At 48.7% G+C, this 26,303-nt stretch overlaps 1 protein-coding gene across 5 annotated transcripts in view; it reads left to right on the top strand.

Annotated features, from left to right (window-relative positions):
• KANK4 (KN motif and ankyrin repeat domains 4) overlaps positions 1–26,016 on the top strand; it is a 76,230-nt gene extending 50,214 nt beyond the window's left edge. For 4 of the 5 annotated variants that reach the window (XM_053655613.1, XM_053655611.1, XM_053655612.1 and 1 more), the window contains 8 exons: positions 2,581–4,512; positions 6,009–6,120; positions 8,730–8,948; positions 10,551–10,638; positions 13,065–13,275; positions 14,551–14,693; positions 18,176–18,376; positions 24,181–26,016. In XM_053655613.1, coding sequence (XP_053511588.1) covers positions 2,581–4,512; positions 6,009–6,120; positions 8,730–8,948; positions 10,551–10,638; positions 13,065–13,275; positions 14,551–14,693; positions 18,176–18,376; positions 24,181–24,285 — 3,011 coding nt within the window. In that variant the 3' untranslated portion in view covers positions 24,286–26,016. Of the gene's footprint in view, positions 1–2,580; positions 4,513–6,008; positions 6,121–8,729; positions 8,949–10,550; positions 10,639–13,064; positions 13,276–14,550; positions 14,694–16,712; positions 17,015–18,175; positions 18,377–24,180 lie in introns of those variants that run through there. The other variant, XM_053655614.1, reaches the window with a different exon arrangement.
• The last annotated feature ends 287 nt before the right edge of the window (positions 26,017–26,303 follow it).

Genomic DNA, 26,303 nt, shown 5'->3' with positions numbered 1-26,303 from the left:
CTAAGGCCACAGTCATCTGATGGCTCTTTATTCATGCCTGGCACCAGGGCCAGGACAGCTGGACCAGCACAGGCTAGCCAGGTATCTCTCTCCCTCTCTCCACATGATCTCTCAGTGGGGCTACTTGGGCTTCCCCACAGCATGGCCATTTCAGGGATGTTCGACTCCTCACATGGCTTCCGGCTTTTCGCAGAGAGTGCATTCTAAGAGACCGAGGCAGGACTTACAGGATTCTCATGACCTAGCCTTAGAATTCTGTCAGCATCATTGCTGCCCCACCCCCCCTTTTTTTTTGTCAAAACAGTCACAGGCCAGATTCAAATGGGTGGAGAAATAGACCTCGCCTCTCAAAGCGAGATTTCCCTGGCCTGTCTAGAGAGGGTAGAAACCAATGGTGACCATGTCGGAGATACAGAGCTACAGTGTCTTTCACCCTCTTATTCTGGTAAACTGCTGTTTGTTCATTTAACTCTAGTCACATAGGATCTGGCACACATAACGCCCCTGCTTTTATTACAAGATCATAAGCATGTGATTCTGTAACATAACAGTATCACGCTCAAGCACACCACATGACATTTTTGATGAAATGTTCACATTGCTGTCCATCTTGTGCGAGACATGCACATACCCTACCAACCACACTCGGTGGCATTCCTTCTGCTGAACCCTGTGTGTCACTTTTGTGAAGTCATCTGTTTTCTATCAACGCAGAATTAACCTCTAAGTTTAAGAAAATGACTCCAAATAACCTGAGAAAATACATCAGGAGGGGAGACTGTTCCTTAAGTGTGTGTCTGTTATGATCCTTGTCACACTGCCTTGCACCTGTTAGTGTTTCTAGCTACTCGGCCGTACGGTTTTTGAGGGCAGAGCCATACCTGATCCATCTGTGTCCTTAGGGTGTAGCTCAGCAACCTACATGTAGGTGCTCAATGAACAGTGGTTGAGGGAAGGGAAAGAACTATGGCTATTTTGTGATTTTTGCCCCCAGGGACTATTACTCTTAGAACTAAGCAGTCAGTCAGCCATAAAGAATTTGCAGAGGTCTCTGTGGACCCAGCAAATCAGCCTCCCTTGTGGGACTTCACTTCCTTGTACCTGAGGCCTCCACAAAGAACTATAATACTGGGCATGTATTGAATGTTTCTCGTGTGCTGGGCATCATCCTGAGCACTTCGTGTATATTAATTCATCAGTCCTCACCATGAGCTCACTTACCTATCACTGCCAGCTTATAGATGATGAGACACAGGGAGGCTAAGTAATTTCCCCAAGGTCACAGAGCCCAGGATAGACCAGGCTCTAAAGTACATGTTCTTGGCCTCTGTGCTCTCTGTGAAAGTTTTCTCCCGAGCTCAGCATTTCAGAGCATGTTTAGAAGAATGTCACAGAGAGGAGGGCTGTCACGTGGGGAACAGGAAAGGGACAAAAACTATTTCACCCAATGAAGAAGCTACTTGGGGACAAGTCCCTGTAGATTCAATACTTGAAAACTGACTTGTTCTCAGTGACTTGTGTTGGAAGTCAGTGCCTTGGTGTTATGGAAAAATTCCTGACGTCCCCTGATAGTTCGGGTCACCCTGAAAAGTCATGAGTCCCCCATTAAAAGGGTGGACCCCCTACACACCTTTTAAAATAGATTCTACTTACCAATTTTCAGAGAGAGGAGAAGGGAGGGAGAAAGATGGAGAGAAACATCAATGCGAGAGAAAAACATTGATTGGTTAGGCCCTTACTGGGGGTGAACCTGTAACCCTGGCATGTGCCCTGACCTGGAATTGAACCAGTGACCTTTTGCTTTATGGGATGAGGCCCAACCAACTGAGCCACACCAGTCAGGGTGTGGATGTCCCTTTTGACATTCATTGTCCCTTTTTCCTCACCACTTTACTTCCAGCCTGTGAAAAATGTGGTATTTCCTTCCTTGGCATGAGTTTTTAAAAGTGAAATTCGTGTTGATTAAGCACTGAGTTGTTTTTAGGTTACAAAGAAGATGGGCTGTCCATGATTATGAGTTTCTGTTCTCTCTGACCTTCATGTATCTCGGGGCATGGGCACCTAAGGAAATTTACAAACTGTACAAGGCATAACTCCTTGATGTCTCTGGCTTTGCCAAGATTTACTAGTAGCTGTCTGAATAATGCAAGGTTCTTTTTCAATGCTGAAACAATTGTATATGTCATCCTTTGAATTTTTCCATAGTCAAAATTGCCAATTGGTTCCCTGATTTGGCAAACTCCTGCTCACTTCAGTTCAGTAAGTCTAGGACTCAAACCCCATAAAACAGTGTAAGACTTTCATTTTGCTGGTCTGCAGGCAGATTCCACAGTAGTAACTGAGATGACCTGCTGCAAATTGAAACTATTTCTTCTATTTCTGCACAGATTTTGGCTAAGTACACATGGATTTAATAACATGGTTCTTAGCACAGCCAAAAGACTGTGAGCCTCTCAGCATAATTTAGAGGCTGGAACATTTAAGAGAAGTGAAAAAATCACAAGCATTAGGCCTCACCACCTATAATTCTTATTAATGTTGTGCCTTTTTTTTTTTTTTTACATGTCTTATGTCTTCCAGCCAAAGACCAGTCCTCTCAGGTGGACGAGGAGAAAGACCCTCCAAAGAGCCACCCCTACTCCGTGGAGACCCCATATGGCTTTCATCTGGACCTGGACTTCCTCAAGTATGTGGATGACATCGAGAAGGGAAACACCATCAAAAGGATTCCCATCCGCAGAAGGGCCAAGCAGGCCAAGTTCAGCACTCTGCCCCGAAACTTCAGCCTTCCCGACAGCGGGGCTCGTGTGCATGCTGCTCTTCCCCACCCAAACTGGTCCCCACTGGTGTCCAGGAAGGTGTCGCTGGGGACAGAGGAGCGAGCCCAGGCACTGCCGCTCGGTGATCACCCCCAAGCCTCCACGCGTGGGAGCGAGGGGAGCTACCACCGGAGGGCCATGCTGGCTGAGACCGCCAGACAGCTGGAGGCTGCGGCTCCCGGGGCGGCTGAGCTCGCCTCTGGGAGCGGGCGGCCCCAGCTTTTGAGAGCATGCAGCATGCCAGCCACACTGCTGCAAAACAGGGCTTCAGAGGACTCCAGCCTCACCTCAGGTCCTCCCACGCCGCCCGTTCTCATTCCCCTTCCGGTAGAAGGCAGTGTCTGTGGGGGCACCTTTGGCCCTGCGGAAGGATTTGCAGGTGTTTCCAACCCCACCGCTGGAGCAGCTACCCAACCGAAAGTCAAAGAGCTTGGAGACCTGGTGCCGGGGGTTCCTGAGCTGGTCCAGGAGACCGCCGAGCACCCGGAGGGTGAAGAAGAGGCTCCACATCTCCCTCTCCCAAGTCCTCCCTTCTCATCCCAGAACGCGCTTGTAGTTTTAGAGGATGCAAAAGACGAACATAAAACCAAAGAAGCAGAGGTGGTGTTCACCCCTGGCTCGCCAACACCAAGCCCCCCACCTCTGCCCTCGCCCATCCCTGAGAATGAGCTTCCTCTGGAAGAAATCGAGCTCAACATCAGTGAGATCCCCCCTCCGCCGCCGGTGGAGGTGGACGTGAGAAGCGTTGGCACCGGGGTCACAGAGGAAAGCCTGGGCCTTGCCACCCTGGATCCTGGCAGCATCTCCAGCCTGAAGCAGCAGCTCTTGGACCTTGAGGGAGCATTGTCTGGAAAAATTGAGGAACTGTCCCAGGTGAAAGCTGCCTTCCGAGAGCAGGAGGAGGAAATCAAGGCTAAGGGGCAGAGGATCCAAGAGCTAGAGTGTACCGTAGCTCAACTGGCAGGAAAGCTTAGCCACAGGAGCACCAAAGACACTCAGGGCCAAACTGATGCCACGGTCAACACCGACCCTCTCCTTAGACTCTCAGCCAGGCAGTCATGTGACAAGAGCATTGGTGTCAACCTTCTGAGCAGCATGGCATCTGAAAGTTGGAGGGCCAGAGGAGAGGAGAATGACCTCCTCTGGGGGCAGGATGGTCACAAACAGGGGGATCAGAGCCCCACAGAATTTGTGCCACCATCCCAGCTGTCACTGCCGGAGGGCCCTGAGATGGTCCTCACCTCTCCTTTATGTAGCTGCTTCTCCACTGAGCTCAGGATCGAAGAAGGAGGCTCTGAGCAGGAGGGAGACCCTCAGGTGGGAGCCGAGGGTCTGGTCAGGGGAGCAGGGGGTACTTCATGGAGCAGTGACATACAGGCTCCCCCAGCAGGGCAGGAGGAAGCCAGTTCGGAACTCCCAGGGAAGGAGGGCACCCAGAGGCCGCCAAGCTCACCCACAGATGCCACCATTGGGCAATATGTTAAGAAGATCCAGGAGCTCCTGCAGGAACAGTGGAACTGCCTGGAGCACGGGTACCCAGAGCTGGCCAGTGCCATCAAGCAGCCCGCCTCCAAACTCAGCAGCATCCAGCGCCAGCTCCTGAGCTCCCTCAACCTGCTGCTGTCTGCCTACTCAGCCCAGGCTCCACCCCAGAAGGAGTCCTCGGCCCCCTCCTCTTCCCCACCACCGATGGGTAAATACTGGTGCCTGAGACAGGGAACCATTTCTTCTTTATGGGACGAGTCAGAGGGGAAAAGGGGTTTTAATTGCATGCATATGTTTTTTAAAGATTTAAACACCTCCAGGAACCCAGTGTAATAAAAACTAATCTATGTAACAATGGAGGCTCTGTGCCCCTTCTCGTGTCCTTGCTCTAAGGTTAGGATTGAGCGCAGGGCCACCACGTACGGCTGTCCAGATATAGCACAAGGCACAGAGATGCCAGCCGGGGAGGGTACCTTGGAGCTTAAATCCAGCCCACACCTTGCCTCTTCAATTGCCATGCCTGCAGCACTGTGTCCCCCCACAGGGGTGCCCATTTCCTGTTTGCACTGCACAAAGACAAGGTCTAGGGTGAACAGTGGCCCTGGCTGTGTGTGCTCCGAACCTCGGCCTCCCTTCACTGCTTCCTGAGCTCTTGCATTCCCGAGATCCTCTCTGATTCTTGCACATTGGAGATTTTTCTCTAGCCTAGTTTTGAAGGAACATTATGTTGAGATCTGAAATATTTCACTGAACATTGTGGGGGGGGGTAGAGGGAGGATTGAGTGATACTCACATGTGGAAGTCGACCCTTCGGCTGAGCGAAACTTCCTCTTGTAACAGACCATACACTGTTGAGTAAAGTGGAACCATATTTTGCTTTGCTCAATGAGCAGCGTGCGAGCCTGCTTCCTGCTGCGGATCACAAATTGCCTGCTCTCTCATTATTTTGTGCTAGTTCTAATCTTGCCCATTAGGAAATGCATCCTGTACTTTCAAGCATAGCCAAAGACTTGTGCTCTTGCTCATGTGTCTCCTGTGCTTACCCCACATCCCAAAGGGTTAACTGGCCAGGGTGGGGCCAGAGGTGGGACCAGGAGTCCTGTGAACTAAGTTCTATGCTTAGAACTAACTAAATCCTTCTGTGCCATTCACTGGGTGAAGCTGAGCCTCAGATCTCCCAGCTGTAAGGGACAAGAATGGCACCCACAGCACATGGCCCTTCTGAAAGAGTGTTCCCACTGTTATTCACATGGAGAGGGGCTTTGTGACCAGGGACAGTTCAGCTGGCACTGACCAGAAGGCTAGGCCTCCTCATAGACCCTCAAAAAATTTTTTAAGATTACTTTTTTTAGAGAGAGAGAAGGAAAGGAAGGGTGAAGAAGTAGAGCAACTTCAATGTGCAAGAGCTACATCCATCAATTGCCTCTTACATGTGCCCAACTGGGGACCTGGCCTGCAACCCAGGCGTGTGGCCTGACTGGGAATCAAACCAGCAAACTTTCTGTTTGCTGGCCAGTGCTCAGTCCACTGAGCCACACCAGCCAGGTAACCTCAAAATATTTGATTGACATTATCTAGTTCCCTGTCCCTTTGTACTTCTTCACGCACCCTCAACCTGTATCCCCTTAAAGCAAGGGTCTTGATTTTGCTGCATTCGGGGGCATCTCCAGGATCATTCTAACCTGTGATGTTGTGTCTGCCTAGAAATCTCCCCGTCGACCAGCCTTAAATCCATAATGAAAAAGAAAGACTATGGCTTCCGTGAAGGAGGTAATGGGACCAAAAAGAACCTTCAGTTTGTTGGGGTTAACGGTGGGTAAGCATCGCTCGTGAAGCCCGGACTGCCCCCCACACTTCCTGTTCCTGTGTTGTCCTTAGCGCTCTTGTCCTAAGGGAAAGCATCTGGTTTTCATTCTTCCTCAAGGGGATTGGTCTCAACGGCCCTTTAAAATTCCATCTCGGGCTTGCATGTGTTTGGCTCCTTGCCAGCTGTGGTGGTCTATTGGATCCTGGGCTTTTAATGTGTCTTAGCTTTGGTGTCCCCCAGGGCCAGGATCCCAGCGGCTTCTGGGTGTTTGGGAGTCACATGGGCCCTTTAAGGAAGACATGTAATCTGAACCACAACACTAAAGCTGGGACAAACTCTAAACTTGTTGAACTTCAAATTTCACCCATTTACAGTTTTTCTTCCTTTTACCAACTTATTGCAAACCAAACCAGTATTTTTTAGGATAAAGAGAAACAACCAATGTCTACTGACTCAGAACAGGAACCAAACCTTATATACTCTAGAAAATAAATCATCGGATTTAGCATATTTTCTAAATCAGTCATTCAGCAAACATGTATGAAGTGCCAACACTGTCTTACATGATGGGGATAAAAATATCCAGTAAACCGTGGTCCCTGCCTTTATCCCCCAGTTTGGACCTGGGCAGAGACAATGCAGGGAGTACAAAAGTGCTGTTCCGATGAGATGGGTCCTTCCAGAGAGGAAGTGTGGGATGCGGTGGGACCCCAGAGGAGGGGCGCATGGCCTGGCCAATGGGGGCCCAGGAATCTGTCCCAAAGAGGTCAGAAGCCCTGCTAATTTGGGTCAGACTAGAAGGAAGACACCAGATTCAAATGACAGTGTCATCACTGTTGCACATTCTGTGAGGGAAACGTCAGAAATGATGAAATTGGGCCATAGGAGAGTTGCTGTTCCCACTCCTGCTAACGTCAGACACAGTGACCTGAGGAGAATCCTTTTTGGGTTCATAGGAGAATCAGCTTTCACCAAGAAAAGGAGGATCAACTTAAAGTGTAAAGCAGGCCCCCTACTGCTGGCTCCTGTTTTTCTTCTTTCAAGTGTGCTGAGTCAGGCCCATCTGGTGGGGCGGGGCGGGCGGAGGGAATGGGGTTTGGGTGTTTGGGGGGGCTTTGTATCTGCTGTCAATCCACCACTACCAACACCACCACCCCCGGCTTAAAGTGCTCCTTTCCCAGATATTCTTCAGTATTTGTCACTGTAGTGCAGTGGTTTTCAACCTTGGCTGCACCTTGGAAGTCCTAGGGGAACCTTAAAAAATAGCAGTGCCTGGGTCCCCTCCCTGAAGACGCCAGTTTAATTAGTCTGGAGCACAGTACAGGTATTGGGAATTTGAAACACGCTCAAGTGATTCTGATGTGCAGCCAAGGTTACAAACTCCTGCTCTAATTAAAGTAGCCCCTCCCAGCACCCTGTCCCATGGTCCTTTATTGTTTTAGTCAATGTTCAGGATTGACTATCTGAATATATCATTTACATGTTTCTTTTCAGCCTCTTCCTATTAGAATATAAGCCCATTTAGGACAGGGACCTTGGTATAGTATTTAGAACCATGCCTGGCACATAGTCGGTGCTTAATAAATTTGTTGAATGAATGAATGAACTTGCAGGTGAAGTTTTTATGGAAACAATTTTAAGACAAGAGCTGCTTGGTGAACATGTTGTATCCCCTACTCTCTCAATCTCAAAAGCAGCAGGTTGTTCTAACCACAAGAGAGGAAGAAATATCTTGGGTTTAAACAAGACAGAATGTGAGCAAACCAAGAAACAGGCTAGGTTTACAAATGCGGTGAACACAGGGGCTCTCATTTGGAGCAAGGCCATGAGGGGGTTCAGTGGAAGACATGGCCACTGGGTCCCCTGGTCTTTGTGGCAGTGTCCAGTGGCCCAACAGCCCAAAGTCTTTGTCCACTGGTGGTCTCCTATTGACCATCAGCAGCGGAATCAATAAATCTTCTAGGGCTTTCCCCCATGGTCTCTGGTCTGCCACCTCAGTAGAGTTGCATATAATTGAACATAAGGACTATAGCTGGAGAGGGAGCATCACACGTGAAAAGCGGCCCATGCCCTCCCTTTTGCTGTTCCCAGCAATAGTTGGAACAGGCTGCAGATGAGAAAGGCAAATGCTGGGTTCAAGAAGATGGTTCCTTCTTTGTAGGATGTAAGCTGGGCTAGAACAAAGGGCTCAAGGGAAGTCTCACTATCACCTAAAGACATAAGGATTTGTCAGGTAATTCAGAAAACTGATGGTGGGGGATGGGAAATACTTACCTAGATGTGGACTCTTTTCTGGAGGCATTGGGATTCCAGAAGCAAATGTTATAAAATCTGTGGACTGCCTGTTGGGATCCTCTGAACACACTTTTTGTGTGTTTGCCTGCAGTTGCTTATCTTTTCGCCAAATGGCCTCTGGCGTTAGAGTCAGAGCTCTTACTTACACTTTTCTCTGCCATCAAGGTTCCTGGGAGTTCCCTTGTCCAGGCCTGAAGGCATAGAGTGGAGAATGTGGCTAGCAAGCTGGGAAGTGTTATCTAAAGCCCACCTAAGTTTCATTCATGTTGACATGGGCATTAGGCAGAAAGCACGGAACAAGTCACATCTCTCTCCTTTCCCAGCTACGAGACCACCTCAAGTGAGGAGACCAGTGGTGAGGACAGCTCCCCAGAAGACTTGTCTGACAGTGAGGCTGAGAAGAAATGTGATGGCCCAGAACATAGGCGGGACAGGGATGCCCGCTCCAGCTGCAAGGTGGGACAAGGCATCTCTGAGAGCACCTGCGACACAGGCCAGGAAAGGGGACCTGGGGAAGAACCCCTTCTTTCCAAGGCTGAGCGGTGAGTCAGATGGGTGTAGAAGGGGACACCCGAACCTCTGAGAAAAGATAAAAGCATTTATTCATTCATTCTTTTATTCAGTCATTTATTCACGTGTTTACTCCTTCACCAGTATTTACTGGGTTTCTAATCTATGCCATGTACTGTGCACTGCTTGAACTAAACGGGTGTAGCTCCTGCTTCAGGGGATATACTGTCATAGACTGATAAAGAATGACATTGACCTAGCACTTAAAATGTGAAGGACTTTACAGGCATTGTCTTGTGTAGTTTTAAAAACAATCTTGCAAGGTATAAATGATCATAATCCCGACTTTACAGGTGTGGAAACAGAGACTCAGAGCAGGTAAATGACAGAGCTAGCAGAGCAGGGATGGTGACCAGGTCTTTCCTGATTTTACCCACACCCTTCTCTGCCTCTCCCATTGGCTATGCTGATGGACCTCTTTTAAAATGATGGGAGGTCATGTGGCATGATGAAGAGAGTACTTCAGAGTTGGGCGCACCTGGATTCAAATCCTCCATCTGCACAGCATTATTTTAGACCAGGTACTTAAGCTGTCGTCACTTCAGTTGTAGATGACAGCAACCTGATAGGTTTGATGTCAGGGCTGGATGAGAAGAATTATGTAAAAATGCCAAAATAGTAGCTTCTCAATGAATGGGAGAAAAAGCCTAGTAAGTACCATTGTCATCATTATCATTCGTCCTGACCTGGCTGTCCAAGGAGTGATGAGCAGTCGGTGCTGGCAGCTCGTCACGCAGGTCCACAGGGCTGCTCCAGCATGGCAGCCCTGTGTGTGAGTGGAGCTCCCCAGTGATCGATGCCACTGAGTTTCAATTTAGGCCTCTTGATGCTTATTCTGCCCTTTCCCTAACACAGGAAGAGTGTTTATCATTGCAAACACCCGGCTAAATTGGTTTCATTTTATTGACTCCATTAGCACCTGTGGTGTCTCTCATGGAAGAATAACCTGAAGAAATTTGCTCATATAGATTATTGGGTTCTTTGAAGTTTTCAGGGCTGTCAGGCAGAAATTGTTTGGTCCAGCCCCGGCTGGTGTGGCTCAGTGGATGGAGTGCCTGCCTACAGACTGAAGGTTGCTGGTTTGATTCCTGGTCAGGGTGCATGCCTGGATTGCAGGCCAGGTCTTCAGTTGGGGGCATGCAAGAGGCATCCGACTGATATTTCTCTCATATATCAATGTTTCTTTCTCTCTCTTTCTCCCTTCCCCCCAAAAAAATTTTTAAAAATTTTTTTAAAGAAAGAAAATGTCTGGTCCAAAGTCAAAAAGACCACCCTCCATTGCCAAGCGTGACAGGAATTGCGGTTGGGCCCCCAGAATGCTTTGCTGATTGCTCCCACACCCTGAAAACAGCAGGATAAAAGGGTGATGTGCTCGACTTTCTCTTCAGAAGAGCTCAGAAGCTGAGCCTCATCATTGAGACACTGTATTCACCCCGCATTTCTGAAGAATGCCCCTTATCCTGGGAAGTTGCCCAGTTTGGGTATTTGAATTGCTGAGAATGGAAGTGAAGGTAGAGAATAGCTTTTTTTTTTTAAAATCAACATGGAGACTGATACATATATGTTTTCTTTAGATACAAGCCCTCTGAAGAATTTCTTAATGCATGCCGGGCATTGAGCCAGCATCTGCCAGAAACTGGGACCGCCACCGACCAGCTCTTGGTACTCTGATTTTTCCTTGTCACGTAGAGATTGCTGTACTGTTTAAGCTGTTAGTTCCAACAAGGTGACTTTGGTCCCTTGCCTGAGGCAGCAGTGTGAGGGTGCACATGGGAGCCCCTTTCCTCTGGGTGCTCTCTCATTTGCCCAAAGTCTCGCCTGTTGCCTAAGATGATGGATTATGCTGAGAAAGTGGAACCGGTGCATATGCGTAAGAAAGCAGGCCCAGTGCTGAAAGGCTTTTACCAAAGGGTTATTACCCATTGCATCCTGGGTGTCTGCCATAAAATTATATGTAGCTTAGGCTCAAAATTGCTGTGCAATTTGAGCGAACTGTGGGTAGAGTGGAAAAGAGCATGTGGAACACCAACCATGGGTTCTGTCCTCAGGAGAGTTACCAAGGAGATATTGGGCAAGCCAGCTCAACACTCAGAGCCTCAGTTCCCCCATTAATACAATGAGGGTGGTAGGCAGCATGTCTCAGTTACCCCCAAGCCCTGGCATTTAATGCTGTAGTCTCTACTCTTTTTCTTGAAGTGTACCTATAGGCCAAGAGACCAACTATATCCATTTGCTCCCTAACACCTTTATAGCTCTCAGAGACTTAAACATGTAACAACTGGGTTCTACTTTTAATCAAGAGATACAGGTTATGGAAGCAGCTGATAAGACCCATTGTGTAATAACTTGAAAGCATTTTTAAAGGCCACTTTCTTCTCCTTTGCAGAAGAGCTATAGAAGTAAAAATAGTCAATTCGGCCCATCCCATTTTTGTTACTTTATCTTAGCTGATTTGGCAAATAACTGTCTCCAGATTGTTAAAGACCACATATGTGACATGGATGTTATGTAATTCCTGTTATGTATTTTTAAATGAATTACAAAACTATTTCTTAGTTCTCCATTTAAAATCTACCACTGTGTTCCTAAATATTAGGATCTTTCTTCAGATCCTCTTAAAGATTTGATGGCTAGCCCTGGTTGGTGTGGCTCAGTGGACTGAGTGCTGGCCTGTAAATTAAATGGTTGCCAGTTTGATTCCCAGTCAGGGCACATGCCTGGGTTGCAGGTCAGGTCCCCAGTAGGGAGTGCACAAGAGGCAACCACACTCTGATGTTTCTTTCCCTCTCTCTCTCCCTCCCCTTCCCCTTTCTAAAAAATAAATAAATAAAATCTTTAAAAAAAATATTTCATTACTAAAGGAAATATTATACAAAGAAGTGTTTCAGCCACAAAAGATTCCACTGATTCTGCCTAGAAAAGCGATAAGAGGATATGCAAACTCGACACTATACTCACATTAGGATCAAAGTGCAAGACCCCGCCACCCGACCTTGGAGACAAAGCAGGTTGTACAAGGACCTCACTCTAGAGCCATGGGAGGTTAGGGAGCCAGCCCCTTTCACACCCCCATTTTGCAGGTAAGACAAGTAAGGCTCAAAAGGCTGTATGACTTCTGATGTCACACAGCTGAACCAGGACTTGCACCTGGCCACACTGGCTCAGAGACTCCGAATCCAGTGCTCTTTCCAGAATGAGCGTGGCATCATTTCTGGTACTCACATCCCCATAGGTAAATAATCTAGACATGTTCAATTTTAAACACCGGGGTCATGTCACACACAGAGTCGATGTCATTTGCTCTGGATTCTCCTCATTCATGATTCCACAGAGCTGAACACCGTCAGGGGTATGTAACCTGTGGCCCAGGATGGCTAGGAATGCGGCCCAACATAAAATTGTAAATTTACCTAAAACCTTTTTTTTCCTGCTCACCAGTTATCTTTAGTGCTTGTGTGTTTAATGTGTGGCCCAAGAGAGCTCTTCTTCTTCCAGTGTGGCCCAGAGATGCCAAAAGGTTGGCCACCCATGCTGGATGGTACGGTCCTGCCATGGGTGGTTCAGCTATTTTCCCTGAAGGCCCTAGCAAAGCTCAAAATCCAAAAAGAATTCAAGCACAGCTGTTTGGGTTTTGTTTCCAGTGTAAGTTGGTCATGTTGTTTGAGCTTTTGGCATGCACTTTTCCTGTTAGTAAAATAGTGTGACTTTCCATCTGTGTGTATTCAAAACACACACACGAGTCTGAGCTACGGTCGGTAAAGGCTGGCTGTATGCACGTGAAAGAGAAGGTCTTAGTCGGCTGTTACCTAAACTTACAGCAGACGCAAACCTTCACCTAGTGAAGTGCCTTGGTGCTAGTCACTGCACTGAGCTCCCACTGCTCTCCACTTCACGTGCGGAAGGAGCAATCAATCACCCTGGTTCAAAGTATGTTGCTACATCCTCCACCGCACCAGTTAGAGCTGGGGGAACTAAAGGCATGGAGGTGGAGGCATCCAAAGCTGACTTTTCCTAGTAGAAACAAACACCCCCACCATAGCATCTCAGGCCAGAGAACCTTCTGGAATTGAGATCTTTTGCTATTTCAGAAGCAAAGCTTGAACACCATCAGTCAAGAGTGGTTTCGCGTCTCTAGCCGGAAGTCGTCCAGTCCTGCTGTGGTGGCCGCCTACCTCCAGCCTCACTCCCCACACTTCCTAAAGCTGCTGGTCAACTTGGCCGACGGGAACGGGAACACAGCCCTGCACTACAGTGTGTCCCACTCCAACTTCTCGGTTGTCAAGCTGCTGCTGGAGACAGGTCGGAAATGGCTGCCGCTGCGTAGTCCGGGGCCCTCCTCCAGGGCAGTTCTTGTTCTCACTTCTTTCCAGCTCAGGGATTCTTCCGTTCTGAGTTCCTTCTGTATTCCCGGAACTGGGGGAGACCATTGTTTTCTATCATGTCATTTATTTTTAACCATGCTCTTGTGATGTGGGCGTTACCATTGTTACATGTTGCAGTTGAGGAAACTGAGGCTCGGGGAAAGTAGCAAGCATGTAAAGGCAAGAGTACCGTTCCAAACAATAACTGTAATAACAGTGAGCACTTACTGAGCACTTACTGTGTGCTAGGTGTTGTTCTAAGTACCTTAAATATATAAATTCATTACATTTCACAATAACCCTATGAGGCACTGTTATGTTATTATCTCCATTTTACAGAGGAAAGGCCAAGCAACTCGATCCCCTCAGACTGTTTTATTATTGCCCACAAGGAGACACATAAGCTTCTCAGATAAGCAAAAGTGCAGACAGATAACAGGCTGATGATCTACTGTCTCCTCTGGTGGAGAAGGATACGAATGCCCATTTCCAGGACCAAAAAGGCAGAAATTTCTTTTGAATTCTTATTTAATACTTCATCTTTAAAATAAGCCAGTTTTTTCATTGTTATGAAATGTATATTCTTAATGGTTTTAACATAATATATTGCAGAGTTTTTCCTCTGTTTTCAAGTGGGATTGCTGTTCCTAAAGCTCTCCCATGTTTACCCTGTGACGTTCGTCCTTCACACCCAGGTACATTGCACTGCGTATCCCTGGGCCTTGGAAAGGATGTACAGACACAGCTACCAGCTTAAGAGTTACTCACAAACATAGAGTGAAACTTAAAATGCACAGCTGTGTGCAAAATGTGGCCAGGTGAGCGATGGGCTATAGAGCCAGATAGACCTGAATCCTGGTCCCACTTCCCCTTCACTTTGGCAGTTTATGTGGCTTCAGTGGCCTTCAGTGGCCTCATCTGTAAAATGGGAATAATGTCTGTGCTCCATGTTAGGAGGTAGAGTCATGGTCCTTGGCCCCCCCGTGGCCATCTCTGATTCTGTTGTAGAACTTTCTTGCTGGGTAGCCTCGGAAAACATGTGGAAAAAAAGTAGCCAGTTTTAAAGGCTGCTAAGAATATAAAACATTGATTCCACCCCTGGGAAAGGATTGCTTTATCCCATTTTAACCAGCAGCATCCTGTCGAACAGGCTGAGGCAGTCTCGCCGGTGGCCCCTTGGGAGCTGTTCCAGTGCTCACTGCTTCTCTTGCAGGCGTCTGCAACGTGGATCATCAGAACAAAGCCGGCTACACCGCCGTGATGATCACTCCCTTGGCTGCTGCGGAGACCGATGAAGACATGGCTGTCGTCTGGAAGCTCTTAAGGGAAGGAAATGTGAACATCCAAGCTACCCAGGTAGGAGGTGTGAACCCGTTCTCCACTTTAATAAATGCTGGAACCTCCTGGGTTTATTCTGCCAGTGGGGTGAGAAATTCCGTGTGAATTCATGTACAGTTTTTTAACCCGAGAAGGCGGGGGCTTCCAAATGGTGTCTGTCCAAAGGCTGATCATTTGGTTTCCTCAAAAGCTCCTGAGACCTAGACAGGCTGGGACAGAGGTCAGGACACTTGTAATCTGTGTCCCAGTCTGAAATTGGTCAAATTCCATCTGGATTCAACTTCTCAAAGCAAATATTCCCACAGTTAGTGCCTTCAGAAGGCATTTTGCTAGTTGGCAGCTCTAAGAAGCCTCTGCAAGTGATCTGGCTTTATCATGGATTACAACGCAGTTTAGTATTGGGATGTCTTGGTTCAGCTTCTGGGCTCTTCTGCTTGAGAACACAGAGCCCCACCGAGTGGGGCTTTGAGTTAGACAAGGCTCCACTACCGACAGGCCACTTACCGTCTTTGGCCAGTACAGGAACCAGCAGAGTGCATTCAGCTGTCCTTTGACCCACTGGAGTGATCACGGGTGGTAGGATAACTATCAAGAACTGTAGGGGGTTGAGCTTTCACTTTACCTGAAAGCTAACAAGTTATGGTGCTACAGTGTCATGGATGCTGGCAGATACATGAGATGACATATGTCAGAGACAAAGAACAGAGTGTTACAGCAGTAGCAGCAGCATTGGTATTGATACCATTCCCTGAAACCCAATTCCCCATTCCCTCTGGGCAGCGTGAGGAGGGCCAGGTCCCCGTGTGCAGAGCAGGGTTGTGTTACTGGAGAGGAACTCTGGGTTTAGGGAACCTGAGCCTTTTATACTGGTCAGTAAGTGTGTCTGCTTCTGTTCGGGAGGAGACACTCTCTAGCTTCCAAAGCTGTTCACTGGACAAACATCCTTAAAGAGACAGACTAAAACAAAAGGGCAGACAGTGCCTCACTCACCAGATGTGCATAAAGCCAGGGAATTCATGGCACATTGTCTCCCAATAACATACTCAACTCCCCTCCCCTGCAGCCGCCAAGCTGATCAAACACAGCGGCCTAACCTGACGGTGAAGTCACTTGGCGGGCTTTACCTAACGGCAGTCCTATTGGTGTCAGGGACAGATATTTGTGGATCACGTTCTGGTTTTCAAAGTACTTTCACTCACCCATGCTCCTATTCCATAGGACTGAAGCAGTTTTCATTTTAATATGTTTCCCGTAAACATTAATTTTTTTTCTAAATTGTCCTTCTTGAAAGAGGGGATGCTTACCTCTGATCAAAATCAGCATTCCCTCCCCTTTTCTTTTAATTTACAGAGGAGAAGCTGACAGTCTAGGAGGGTAAGGGACTCGGCCCAGCTCATCAAAGGAGGTCATCAAAGAATTCACAGCTACAGCTGTTCCCTTCAGCTCCCCTTGAGGCCTTTATGTATGAGGAGAGGTGCAGGGAGCTGGTTAAATGGGAGAGAGCTGGGAGGCTGGGAGTGCCCTGGGATAAGCTACTTAGTTCTCCTTGTACCTCCAGGTTCAGTGCGACACCTGGCACATAGCAGTGCTCTGTAAATGATCGTTATGGTCAGCTGTATTAAACTGTATTAAACTGGACCAGGACGGAGGTGATGAAGGACGGGGTTCTGAGTCAGGCCGAGGGGCAGATGCGACCACAATCTGCATATGTCATCTGGCTTTAACACCACTTGCAGAGAGGGGTCTGGGTGGAAACCACGTGGTCTGGTTAGTTCAGTAAACAGCCATTACCTCAGAGCTGAGTATGAGCAAACCAAAAGGCAAACAGACTTCTCTGGAAAGGTCTGTCTGGGTTCCAGACAGTGGAGAACCAGGATGGCTACTAGTACATTCCCACGTCCTGAGCATTTGCATGTATTATCTCTAACCCTCATCAGGATGGTAATAGCCAACATTCACCGAGCATTTGCTACACACTCAGGTCTCACAACACCACCACGAGGCAGGTAATATTGTTCATCATTTCCATGTTACCAGGCCACGAGAAGTCACCAAGTCACCACTTGTCCAGAGTCACATAAGTAGTAAGGGGCAGAGCCAGGACTTTAGTCATTGCCACCGCCCCTCCTTCCTCTGAGCTCCAGCACCCCGGGCCGGGGGAAGCACCATCCATCAGTGACGGCAGCTCAGCGCTTTAATCAGTAAACACATCGGCGAGCGTGTCTGAGCACTTTTTACTTGTCAGACACTGTGCTCAGAGCCACAGGAGATCTGAAAGAAGAGAAAACATAGTCCCTGCCTCCCTGCTGCACCCTCACAGTCTGGTGTCATGTCAGAGGGACAAGCCCGGCCCACCTGGACCCCGGGAGAACCATGAGGGCACATACAACCAAGTCCCAAAAGAGGATTATGTGTATGCAGGAGAAACTATGAGAAATGATGGGCAATTTGCAATCAGAAAAATTACTACTATAAAATATTATATTTACAACCTTTATCTTATTTGATTCCTACAAGTTGCCTGTGAGGTTTACAGGATAGATCATTGTTATATTAATTTTTAAGAAAAGAGAAGCCCTGGCTGGTGTGTCTCAGTGGACTGAGTGCCGGCCTGCTAACTGAAAGGTTGCTGGTTTGATTCCCAGTCAGGGCACATTCCTGGGTCATGGGCCAGGACTCCAGTTGGGGGCATGCAAAAGGCAACCTATCGATGTATCTCTCGCACATCAGTGTGTCTCTCCCTGTCTTTCTCCTTCCCTTCCCCTCTCTCTAAAGATAAATACATTTAAAAAATCTTAAAAAACAAGAAAGAGGAAGAAAAGAGGAACCAAAGTTCAGGGAAGACACAGGAGGTAGCCAGGGTCATGTACCAGGAAACAGCAGACCAGAGCTTGGACTGACTCACTTTCTGACTCCAATTCATTGCCACATCCATGATGATCATAAGGTTGTAAAGAATTGTCAATGGGTATGGATTAGAAATGACCACAGGGCCATGCAAGATCTTGAGACAAGAGGGTTTTGGTGTCATTAAACTGAAAGTCCCAGAGGCGTTCAGAGCAGAGCAGTGCTTCCTGGAGGAGGTCAGGCTGGGGCGGGCAGTGGTAAGTCGTGGCACTGAAACATGCAGCCCTTCACTTATCCCATCATTCGACATGCATCAGCACGTACTAGGTGGGGAGAAAGAGATGAAGTCCCTGCTATCAAAATGTAGTCCACAAGAAAGAGACTGACAGGTTGTAACACCAAGTGGTAAGTGCTGTTGTGAATCCCATACATGGTTGTCAGTAGAGGGCTTTAGAGAGGATTAGCATTAAACTAGTATCTTAGAAAAGGAATAGAAGTTTACCAGGTGTTGAAGAGTGTGTCCCCTACCAAAGGCAGAAGAACATTCTGGTCATCGGTCATTTTCTGAAGAAGTTATCCCTGAGCACACCCAGGCAGGAGAGGAGTCCTTCCCCACAGGCAGCGGCCTCACCCGCCCTGGGCTCTGTGTGCAGGGAGGCCAGACCGCGCTGATGCTGGGAGTCAGCCACGACAGGGAGGACATGGTCCGAGCGCTGCTGAGCTGCCAGGCAGATGTCAACCTGCAGGACCATGATGGATCATCCGCCCTCATGCTGGCCTGTCACCATGGCAACATCGACATGGTGCAGCTGCTCCTGGCACACCCAGCCTGTGACAGCAGCCTGACAGACAAGGTGAGACTCACAGGCATTGACAAAAGGCATTTTCCTCCCTGAACAGTGCCTTGCTGGCCAGCAGAACCCAAGCAACCACACCGCAGTAGCAACAGAATCAACCTCAGAACTGACCTGTTGAGGGATTTAAATGAGATGATCCATGGTAAATGCTTGCAACCTTGGATTTGGGAAACCCCAAACCCTAGCCTTTCCCACCGCCATGAGGAAATGTGCGCAGACCCTGCCCAGGCCCGGAACCTCATCTGGTCCTGGCGATAACAGCACGTGGGCTTTAAGGCTGCAGCTCGGATGGAGGCCCTCTGCTCTTCATGGGGACTCGCAAAAGGCTGGAGGAAGTAACCAAGTATAAATTATGTCCACTCTCTGGCAGTGATCCACCTTGTAGAACAGCCCATTTCTTCAAGCCAACCGGCTTGAAGTTGCAATGCCAGACACGTGCTTCTTATGTAAACTTCTTTGAAAGGTGATGGTGACGATGATGATAATGATGGTGATGATGATAGTGACGATAATGATAATAGCTCACATGTATCAAGTGCTTTCTCTGTGCCAAGTACCATACTGAGCATTTACCACGGACCATCTCCTTTAAATCCCACCACTACCTTGTTATGTTAACTTGTTCATGCCACTCCTTTGCTCACGAGAAAATGGAGGCACAGAGTGGTTAAGTAACATACCCAAGATCACACAGCAAGTGGAACCCTTCTCCATCAGGTTCCTAAACCCAAACTCTTAATTGCTGCATCATCGTCTTTGTTGTCACACTGGGGGTCCATGACTCTGGGTCCCTGCTGAATCCCTGCACCTAGTAGAGTGTCTGCCACATATCAGATGACTGAATCAACAGCTGAATGAATGAACCCCTAAACTTCAGAGGTAAGTTCTCAGGAAGTGGTCCTGTGACTGATAATTGCAGTAGGTAATATTTCTGGAGTATTCACAGGAACTAAATTCTAATTTTCAATAATCCAGTGAGGCAGATAGTACAGTCCCCATTTTCTTTTTTTAATGATAAGGAACAGAGGCCTAGAGAGTTTGTGTAGCGATCATAAAGTCAAGCTGCTGATTCTCAGAGCAGGGATTCAAGCCCTGGTTTGACCCCAGTGTTCTTAATATTGGCACTACAATTTAATACTTTAAACGAACCTCTGTATACTTCTTAACATACACTGTTCAAAAGGAATGAAGGCCTGGGGAGGGGTAGAAAGCCCTGTGTTTTTCCAGGGACAGAGCCTTTTACTAAACTACATCTGAGCTACCCTAGATTGTTCCTAGAGTGATTCAAGCTGGAGTGAATTCAAGCTGCTAGGTCCCTGACCAGGAAGCGGGCTCTCCAGTCCAATGTCTTCAGGTCCCATGAACCCCAGCCTCACCTGAAGCTATTTCTGAGATAATAGAAAACACAGACCCTCCTGAAATGCATGTGGAAACAGCAGTGGGCTGCTGGAAATAAGAGACCCCTGTTCCAACCACGGCACATCCAGGCAAAGGATCTGTGTCGGTGAGCTTCCTGCAGGTCACCCTGGGGGAGGAGGAGGCCCCAGGCCCCTTAGGGGTGACCACTCCTGTTGCCTCAGGGAGGCCCGAGAGGGCAGGCCAGTGAGATGGGCACATGAGCTTCGGGAGTCCCTGGTTAGCTGGGATAATCGGGCTGTGACCCTGGGAGCATCTCCTGGATGCCTCTGGAGATCTGCCCCAGATGAGAGGGAAGTGAGCGGCCGTGGCTGCCTTCAGGAGGTGGAGGAAGCGTCATGGAGGGAGGGCTCTGTTATACTTCACACGACTGCAGTGACCGTTAGAAGTGCGGGCTGTAAATACTCATGGGTTTGACACTGGTTTCAGCGACTGTGCTTTGGGCCCATTCACCTAACCCCTCTGAGCGTCTGTGTGCTCACCTGTAGATGGAGATAGTCATAGACGTTACCCAGATACGGTAATGTTTGTAAAGCATCCTCCACCTCCGAGGTACTCGGGTGATGGTAACTGTAGTTGTTACGGACACGCGAACAGTGGGCTGAAACAAACAACTACCAACTACATCACCAGGCAGGGTCCTCGGCATTCGCGGGCAGAGTCTGGGGGGAACAGGAGGCAGGAAACTCTGTACTTAGGTAGGGGAGCCCCTACTACGAGGACACTGGCCCCCACAGGGTGAAGCTGCGTGGTCAACAAGATGGGCTTAGTCCCGTGGTTCTCATCCCAGGGAGATGGTGCACTCCAGGGAGATTTGGCAATGTCATTTTTAAAAAATACTTTTTAAATCCTCACCTGAGGTTATTTTTTAAATTGACTTTAGACAGGGGGAGAGAGAGAGAAAGAAACATGTGAGAAACAGCGGTCAGTTGCCTCCCTCATGTACCTTGAGCGGAGATCAAACCGGCAATTTAGGTATGCGCCCTGACTGGGAATCGAACCTGCAGCCTTTTGGCGCACAGAATGACACTCCAACCAACTGAGCCACCCAGCTAGGGCAGCAATGTTATTTTTATTTGTCCCAAGTGAGGGAGGAAGTGTTCCTGGCATCCAGTGAGTAGAGGCCAGAGATGCTGCTACACATCTGTGATGCACAGGAACAATGAAAAATTACAAATAATCTGGCCCCACATGTTAACACACCATGGTTGAGAGACCCTGGTATAGGGTCTAAAGTGCTAAAATCCAGGTGGGATTAGACAACGACCTCGGTCAAGTGCTAAACAGGAAGAGCCAGGCCGGGGTTGAGGACAAGGCCAGCTGCTGCCCAGGGCAGGGCTGGAAGCCTGGCAGGAGGAACTGGACAGCTACACAGGAGATGGCTGCAGCCGCCTATCACAGCGGAAGTGGGCAGGCTTGAGGTGCCCAGCGGGCACCGGGGTGGCCAGGCCGTGAGCCAGGCAGCTCCGCAGGGCATCCTGGGCCCCACCCACGGCCCAGTCCCTTGCTACCTGCTGGGGGGGGGCGGTAACTGTAGGACTCACACATGAAGTTCCGAAGGGTGACGTGGGTGAGAAATTTTAGGGTCCGGTGGGGACTGCTGACTGGGACCCCTGCCGAGCACCAAGCCCTATGCCTCGAGCTTTGCACTGAAAGGCAAACTCTAGCCCTTCTCACGATCACCAAATCATTTCAATGCCCGCCCTTCCTATGGAGCTTGGATGCAGGGGTTGTTTGGAATTCCCTTGGAAACCTGAGAGAATTAATGTCCCGAAAATGGTTTCTCTCATCCTACCAACAGTTAATGGTGGATCTAAACACAGACCTCCCATAACAGCCAGCAAGGCATGTTCCCTAGGTTTCGAAGGTAATTCAAGAAATTGGCCACCCGGCCTCCCGGGGGCTGCAAGAATGATGAGCACAGGGAGGTGGTGGTGAAGACTGAGCCGCGGGCCCCAGAGGCTCACCCATCAGATCAAAGGCAAAGATTCTGCCTTGATACATAGTGGACTGTCACATTGAAAGGCAGCCCCCCTCACCACACACGTGTATACATGCACACATGCATGCACACACACATGAGTGCCGGCTTCCCCAGCCCCTTCGCCTCCAGGTCGGCGACAGTGTTGCTGAGCAGGTCTTGCCACATCTGGCTCCCACTGGTACGCTGTGCCATGGGCTTGTTCTCAGGGCTCAGGCTCAGTCAGAGGCATTTGAGAGACCACCCCTCCCAAGGTGGTCTCCCAGGCCACACTTTCTGAGCTGAATGGGGTCCCCCACCCTCCATGTCTGCCACTGAGGAGCCCACAGATGCAGGCTGACATCTCCAGATGGGCCCTGTTCAAAGGTCTTTGGGGATGGCCCAGTGGCTCTCTTCCATGACAGGAGTGATCAGGCCATCTTATGGCCATAGAGAGCCTCAGGGTTGACAAGGCACAGCAATGATGTCCAGGCTGCAGGGGCCAAGCCTAAAACCCAGGCTCCTGTCCAGAGGGGCTCTTACAAGACTCCTCTACTTGGAATCTTTGCTTCGTTTCTGGCTTGCCCAGTCTAAAATAATTCACCAGGACTTCAGGTGCTCAGGATCGTCATCACGTTGGAATGACTACAGTGGCTCTCCGGCATCCAGCACCCCCTCTTTCAACAGTTCATGCTGAGAGCTGACCCGAGGGCAGCCATGGGGACAGGCCTGGGACTCTCTCACTGGGCCACAGGAACAGGCCAGACGTGGTGCCCGGCCTCGTGGAGACTGGGATTGACCAAATGACCCCACAAGTACCACTTATAAGGAGTGGTCAAAGAAAGCTACAAGGGGTCATGAGGCCTCTTCAGGGAACGGACTCCAGCTGTTTTGTGACGCCCCTGTGCCCCACTTTGGGGTCCCGCTGCCCTCTGCACACATAGCCGTCGTGCTTCCCTCTGAGCTGCTCGTGCCCTTCTGGCTTGTGTGGCTCTTTGCCGCGCTGTAGTTATTTACGTGTGGGGGGCCCCAATGGCAGCTGGACTCCATCCTGGTGCACAGAGGAAAGACTGAAGAGTCTGAGGCCGAGTGTGGACACTTCCCACCTGCTTCTGTAGAGTTTTGACATTTTAGGAAGTAATTGTGCCCTGTCTGGTGTGGCTCAGTGGATTGAGTGCCGGCCTGCGAACCAAAGGGTTACTGGTTCGATTCCCAGTCAGGACACATGCCTGGGTTGCAAGCCAGGTCCCCAGCTGCAGGTGCGCAAGAGGCAACCACACATAGATGTTTCTCTCTCTCTTTCTTCCTCCCTTCTCCATTCTCTGAAAATAAATAAAATCTTAAAAAAAAAAGAAGTAATTGCCCCCATATACAGTGAAGTAGAAAACAAACTAGAGGGGTCTTGGATGCTCTCCATGTATCAAAGTCCTCAATATTTATGCAACAAATTGTAAAAATAGTCACACTATTGGTGCTAAATAAGGATCGCAGATAGCTTCAGGTTTTATTGGCAAATGAGTTACCAACATAGTGGGTTTTGGAGACAGCTGGGTTTCAGAACTCTGGATACATAATTGAGCTCATTCACAAGACTCTGCTGCCCTCGCAGACGGTGTCCACTGGGCCATGTCAGCCTTCCCCTCGTCTCTCCGGCCAGTACTGCCCGCCAGTGTCCCTCTGAAGGCAGCTTCTTCGGACAGTGGCCCCAGCAGCTGCCTGTGTTTTCGAAACAGTGGAGAAAGTGCTAGGGTGTCATGTGTTGGGAGGTAAAAATGTGTATGTCCTTCCACACTGTGAGCCCACTTCTAAGAGCTGGTCCTTAGAAAATAATCAGAAATGGGAAAACGCTTTCGGCGCTGAGTTGAGGATGATGAAGACTCGGATACCACTTGTGTCTCGGACAGAAGGGAAATAGTTCAGTGAGTTATGGAATCATAGGTCCCCAATAAGAAAAATTCTAGGTTCTGATGACTGTGTAAGAACAGGGAAAAATTGTATAGCATACCTTGGTAAGTTCAAAATTAGGCAGATTTAAAATCGATACGCACTATCGTTCATCTGTTTAGAAACCAGTAACAGATTTGCATGAAAGAAAAGACTGGAGGGAGGCATACCAAAATGCTAGCTTTCACTTAGGCTGCCTAATGGAAGAATGGAAGAGCTCTTTCATTTTCTTTCTTCTGTTTTCCAATTTTTTAAGTGTATTAAAAACCAAGTGACACTTTATTTCCGTTGACGTGAATCTCCTGGAGTGAGTGTTGTTTCTGCAGAAGGGCCATTTGAATTTCCTTCTCTTCCAGGGTCTCTGGATGCTTGGAATAGACTTCTATGCCCACGTATACTCTCTGCTCCCAATTCCCTCTTCCTTTCTGGGGTGGGAACAGACAGGATAAAATTTGTTTCTCCTTTTCTTTCTCCCCTGCAGGCTGGCCGAACGGCTTTGACCATCGCTCTGAACCCACCTGCCCATGTGGAAATTGCAGGGCTTCTGCAGGCCCATGCAGAGCAGGGCAGGTCCCTGGGGCCGTAGGGGCTGCGGAAGAACTGGCAGCCAGGAACAAAAGGCTCCTTCTCTGGACTCCTCCCTCGCCCTTGGAGAGGGCACAGGTCACAGCCGGAGGGCCGCCCCTCAAGAGGAGAAACTATGTCAAACATGCACATACATTCCTGTTGTGTAATTCTGCTCAGTAGGATGCTTTGTAGTTTTGCCTTAGGCCAAGCCCCCAGACAAGTCAGGCTGCAGAGCAGGGTGCAAGGTGCAGGGCGCTTTGGCGTCATCTAAAATCCCAACTATCTTCAGCCTGGAATTCTTCAGGACTCCATCCTTTGTAGCATTGCTTAGTGAGCCGGCAGGCAGGAGCACATTAGAAAAACAGTACTTTTCACATGGACTTTTAAAGTGCACCATCTTTTTGTTTTTTACTCGATTATATATGAATATGTCCCCTTGACTTTGCATGTCTGGAGAGGATGGGGGAGATTTAAACAGTCACCCTGTCAATCATTCTCTAGAAGATCGGAGGAGAATCACCATGCAGACAGTTGACACTGAACAGACTCCATTTGGGGCCTTTGCTCCCTTGGGGTGGACAGGGAAATCTTAAATTCAGTCGAGGTAGAAAGAAGCACACTGGCGTCAGGGCCAGATCTCCATCTAAACCACCTGTGAGTCATTGAGTGGCTCCAGTTTGCTCCACGGAAATTGAAATTAATCAGGAAATCCAATCCAGTGAAGCACACCACATGTATTTAGGCAGTCAGTGACATCAGCTATTCTGAAAAAAACAAACGAATTGGAGTATCCTTCCAGGATGGGCTCTGATCACCCAGAAGTCCCAGTTCCCCCATAGCTGTACCCACGGCCCTGTGGTAGTCCCAGCCCCTTCCAGCCCTGATGAGCGAACTCTGAGCCCCCCGAGGCTCTGAGGTTTCGGTGGTCCCAGACTGCAGATTCTTCCAGCCTGGGCTTCGGCAGGAGTGTGGGAGCCTGGCGGAGCAGGCCTCCCCTGGACTGACATCTCTCTCCCCTGGACAGTTCTTTCTTAAACTCCCATAATCCCAGGGCTCATAGGTACGTGGCCCATATTCAGTAACTCGCACAGGATTGTCTACAAGTTTGTTCTTTCCTAAAGTCTCTTATGCACAAAATCACTTTAAGTGAAAAAGAAAGACATCAGAGTTCAGTGAGCCTCACGTTGGAAACATGAAATCTTGAGATCTTGTTTTGACTGAGATGCCAATTTGCTTGGTGCCCCTTGGGTGAGTCACAAATCTTCCTTGGGCCTTAGTTTCATTGTCTTTAGAAACAAAAATTATACAACCTACCTCCTGGGGGTGTTGTGCAAGGCACAGATGTTGGAAGTTTGGGAATCCACTTTCAACCCATGAAGACAGCATACAGAAATTTTCCATTAGGATTCACAAGAGAGGCTCATGGTCCCAGAGCAGGACACTGGCTTGTGACGGAGTTGCTCCGAGATGGCAAAAAATGGAGCAATTAATAAGCTAAAAATGCTATAAATGGGTTTGTTTTGACCTCAAAGCACACTTTAAGAGCAAAGTCCTACATTAATAAATATTTTACCCCAGTGCTTCTCAAACTCTGATATGCGCACAGATCTCCTGAATGTAGTAGGTCTGGGGGAGGGAGGGGGCCTCAGATTCTGCATTTTTAACAAGCTCCCAGGGGATGCCAATGCTGCTGGGCCACACCACACTTGGAGTAGCAGGGCTCTGGCCTTTGACTGTTTGTATATTAAAATGCTGCCCTTCAACCTTTTGTCTCAAAGTTTCTTTGCATTTCTCTGCTCTTGGTTCTTGGGAATTTGCCTTATGAGTCTTGTTTGCTATTATGGTTCTGCAGTCGGCAGTAGGGGGTCCATGTCCTGTGTTCATACTGTCACTTCACCATCTACTTGAGAAAACAGAATGGTGAGGAAGAAGCCCAGAATAGTACAGCGGAGTCAGTATGGGTACCAGAGCTAATCTGAGAAAGTCAAGGGAGGCTTCCTGGAAGCAGAGGTATCTGAACTGAAAACAAAGACTAGT

Source organism: Artibeus jamaicensis, unplaced genomic scaffold (genome assembly GCF_021234435.1).
Source record: "Artibeus jamaicensis isolate MK-2021 breed Jamaican fruit bat unplaced genomic scaffold, CSHL_Jam_final scaffold_1019, whole genome shotgun sequence".
Taxonomy (NCBI): domain Eukaryota; kingdom Metazoa; phylum Chordata; class Mammalia; order Chiroptera; family Phyllostomidae; genus Artibeus; species Artibeus jamaicensis.
The sequence above is the reverse complement of the archived record's forward strand: the minus strand, read 5'-3'. Positions and strand labels throughout refer to the sequence as shown.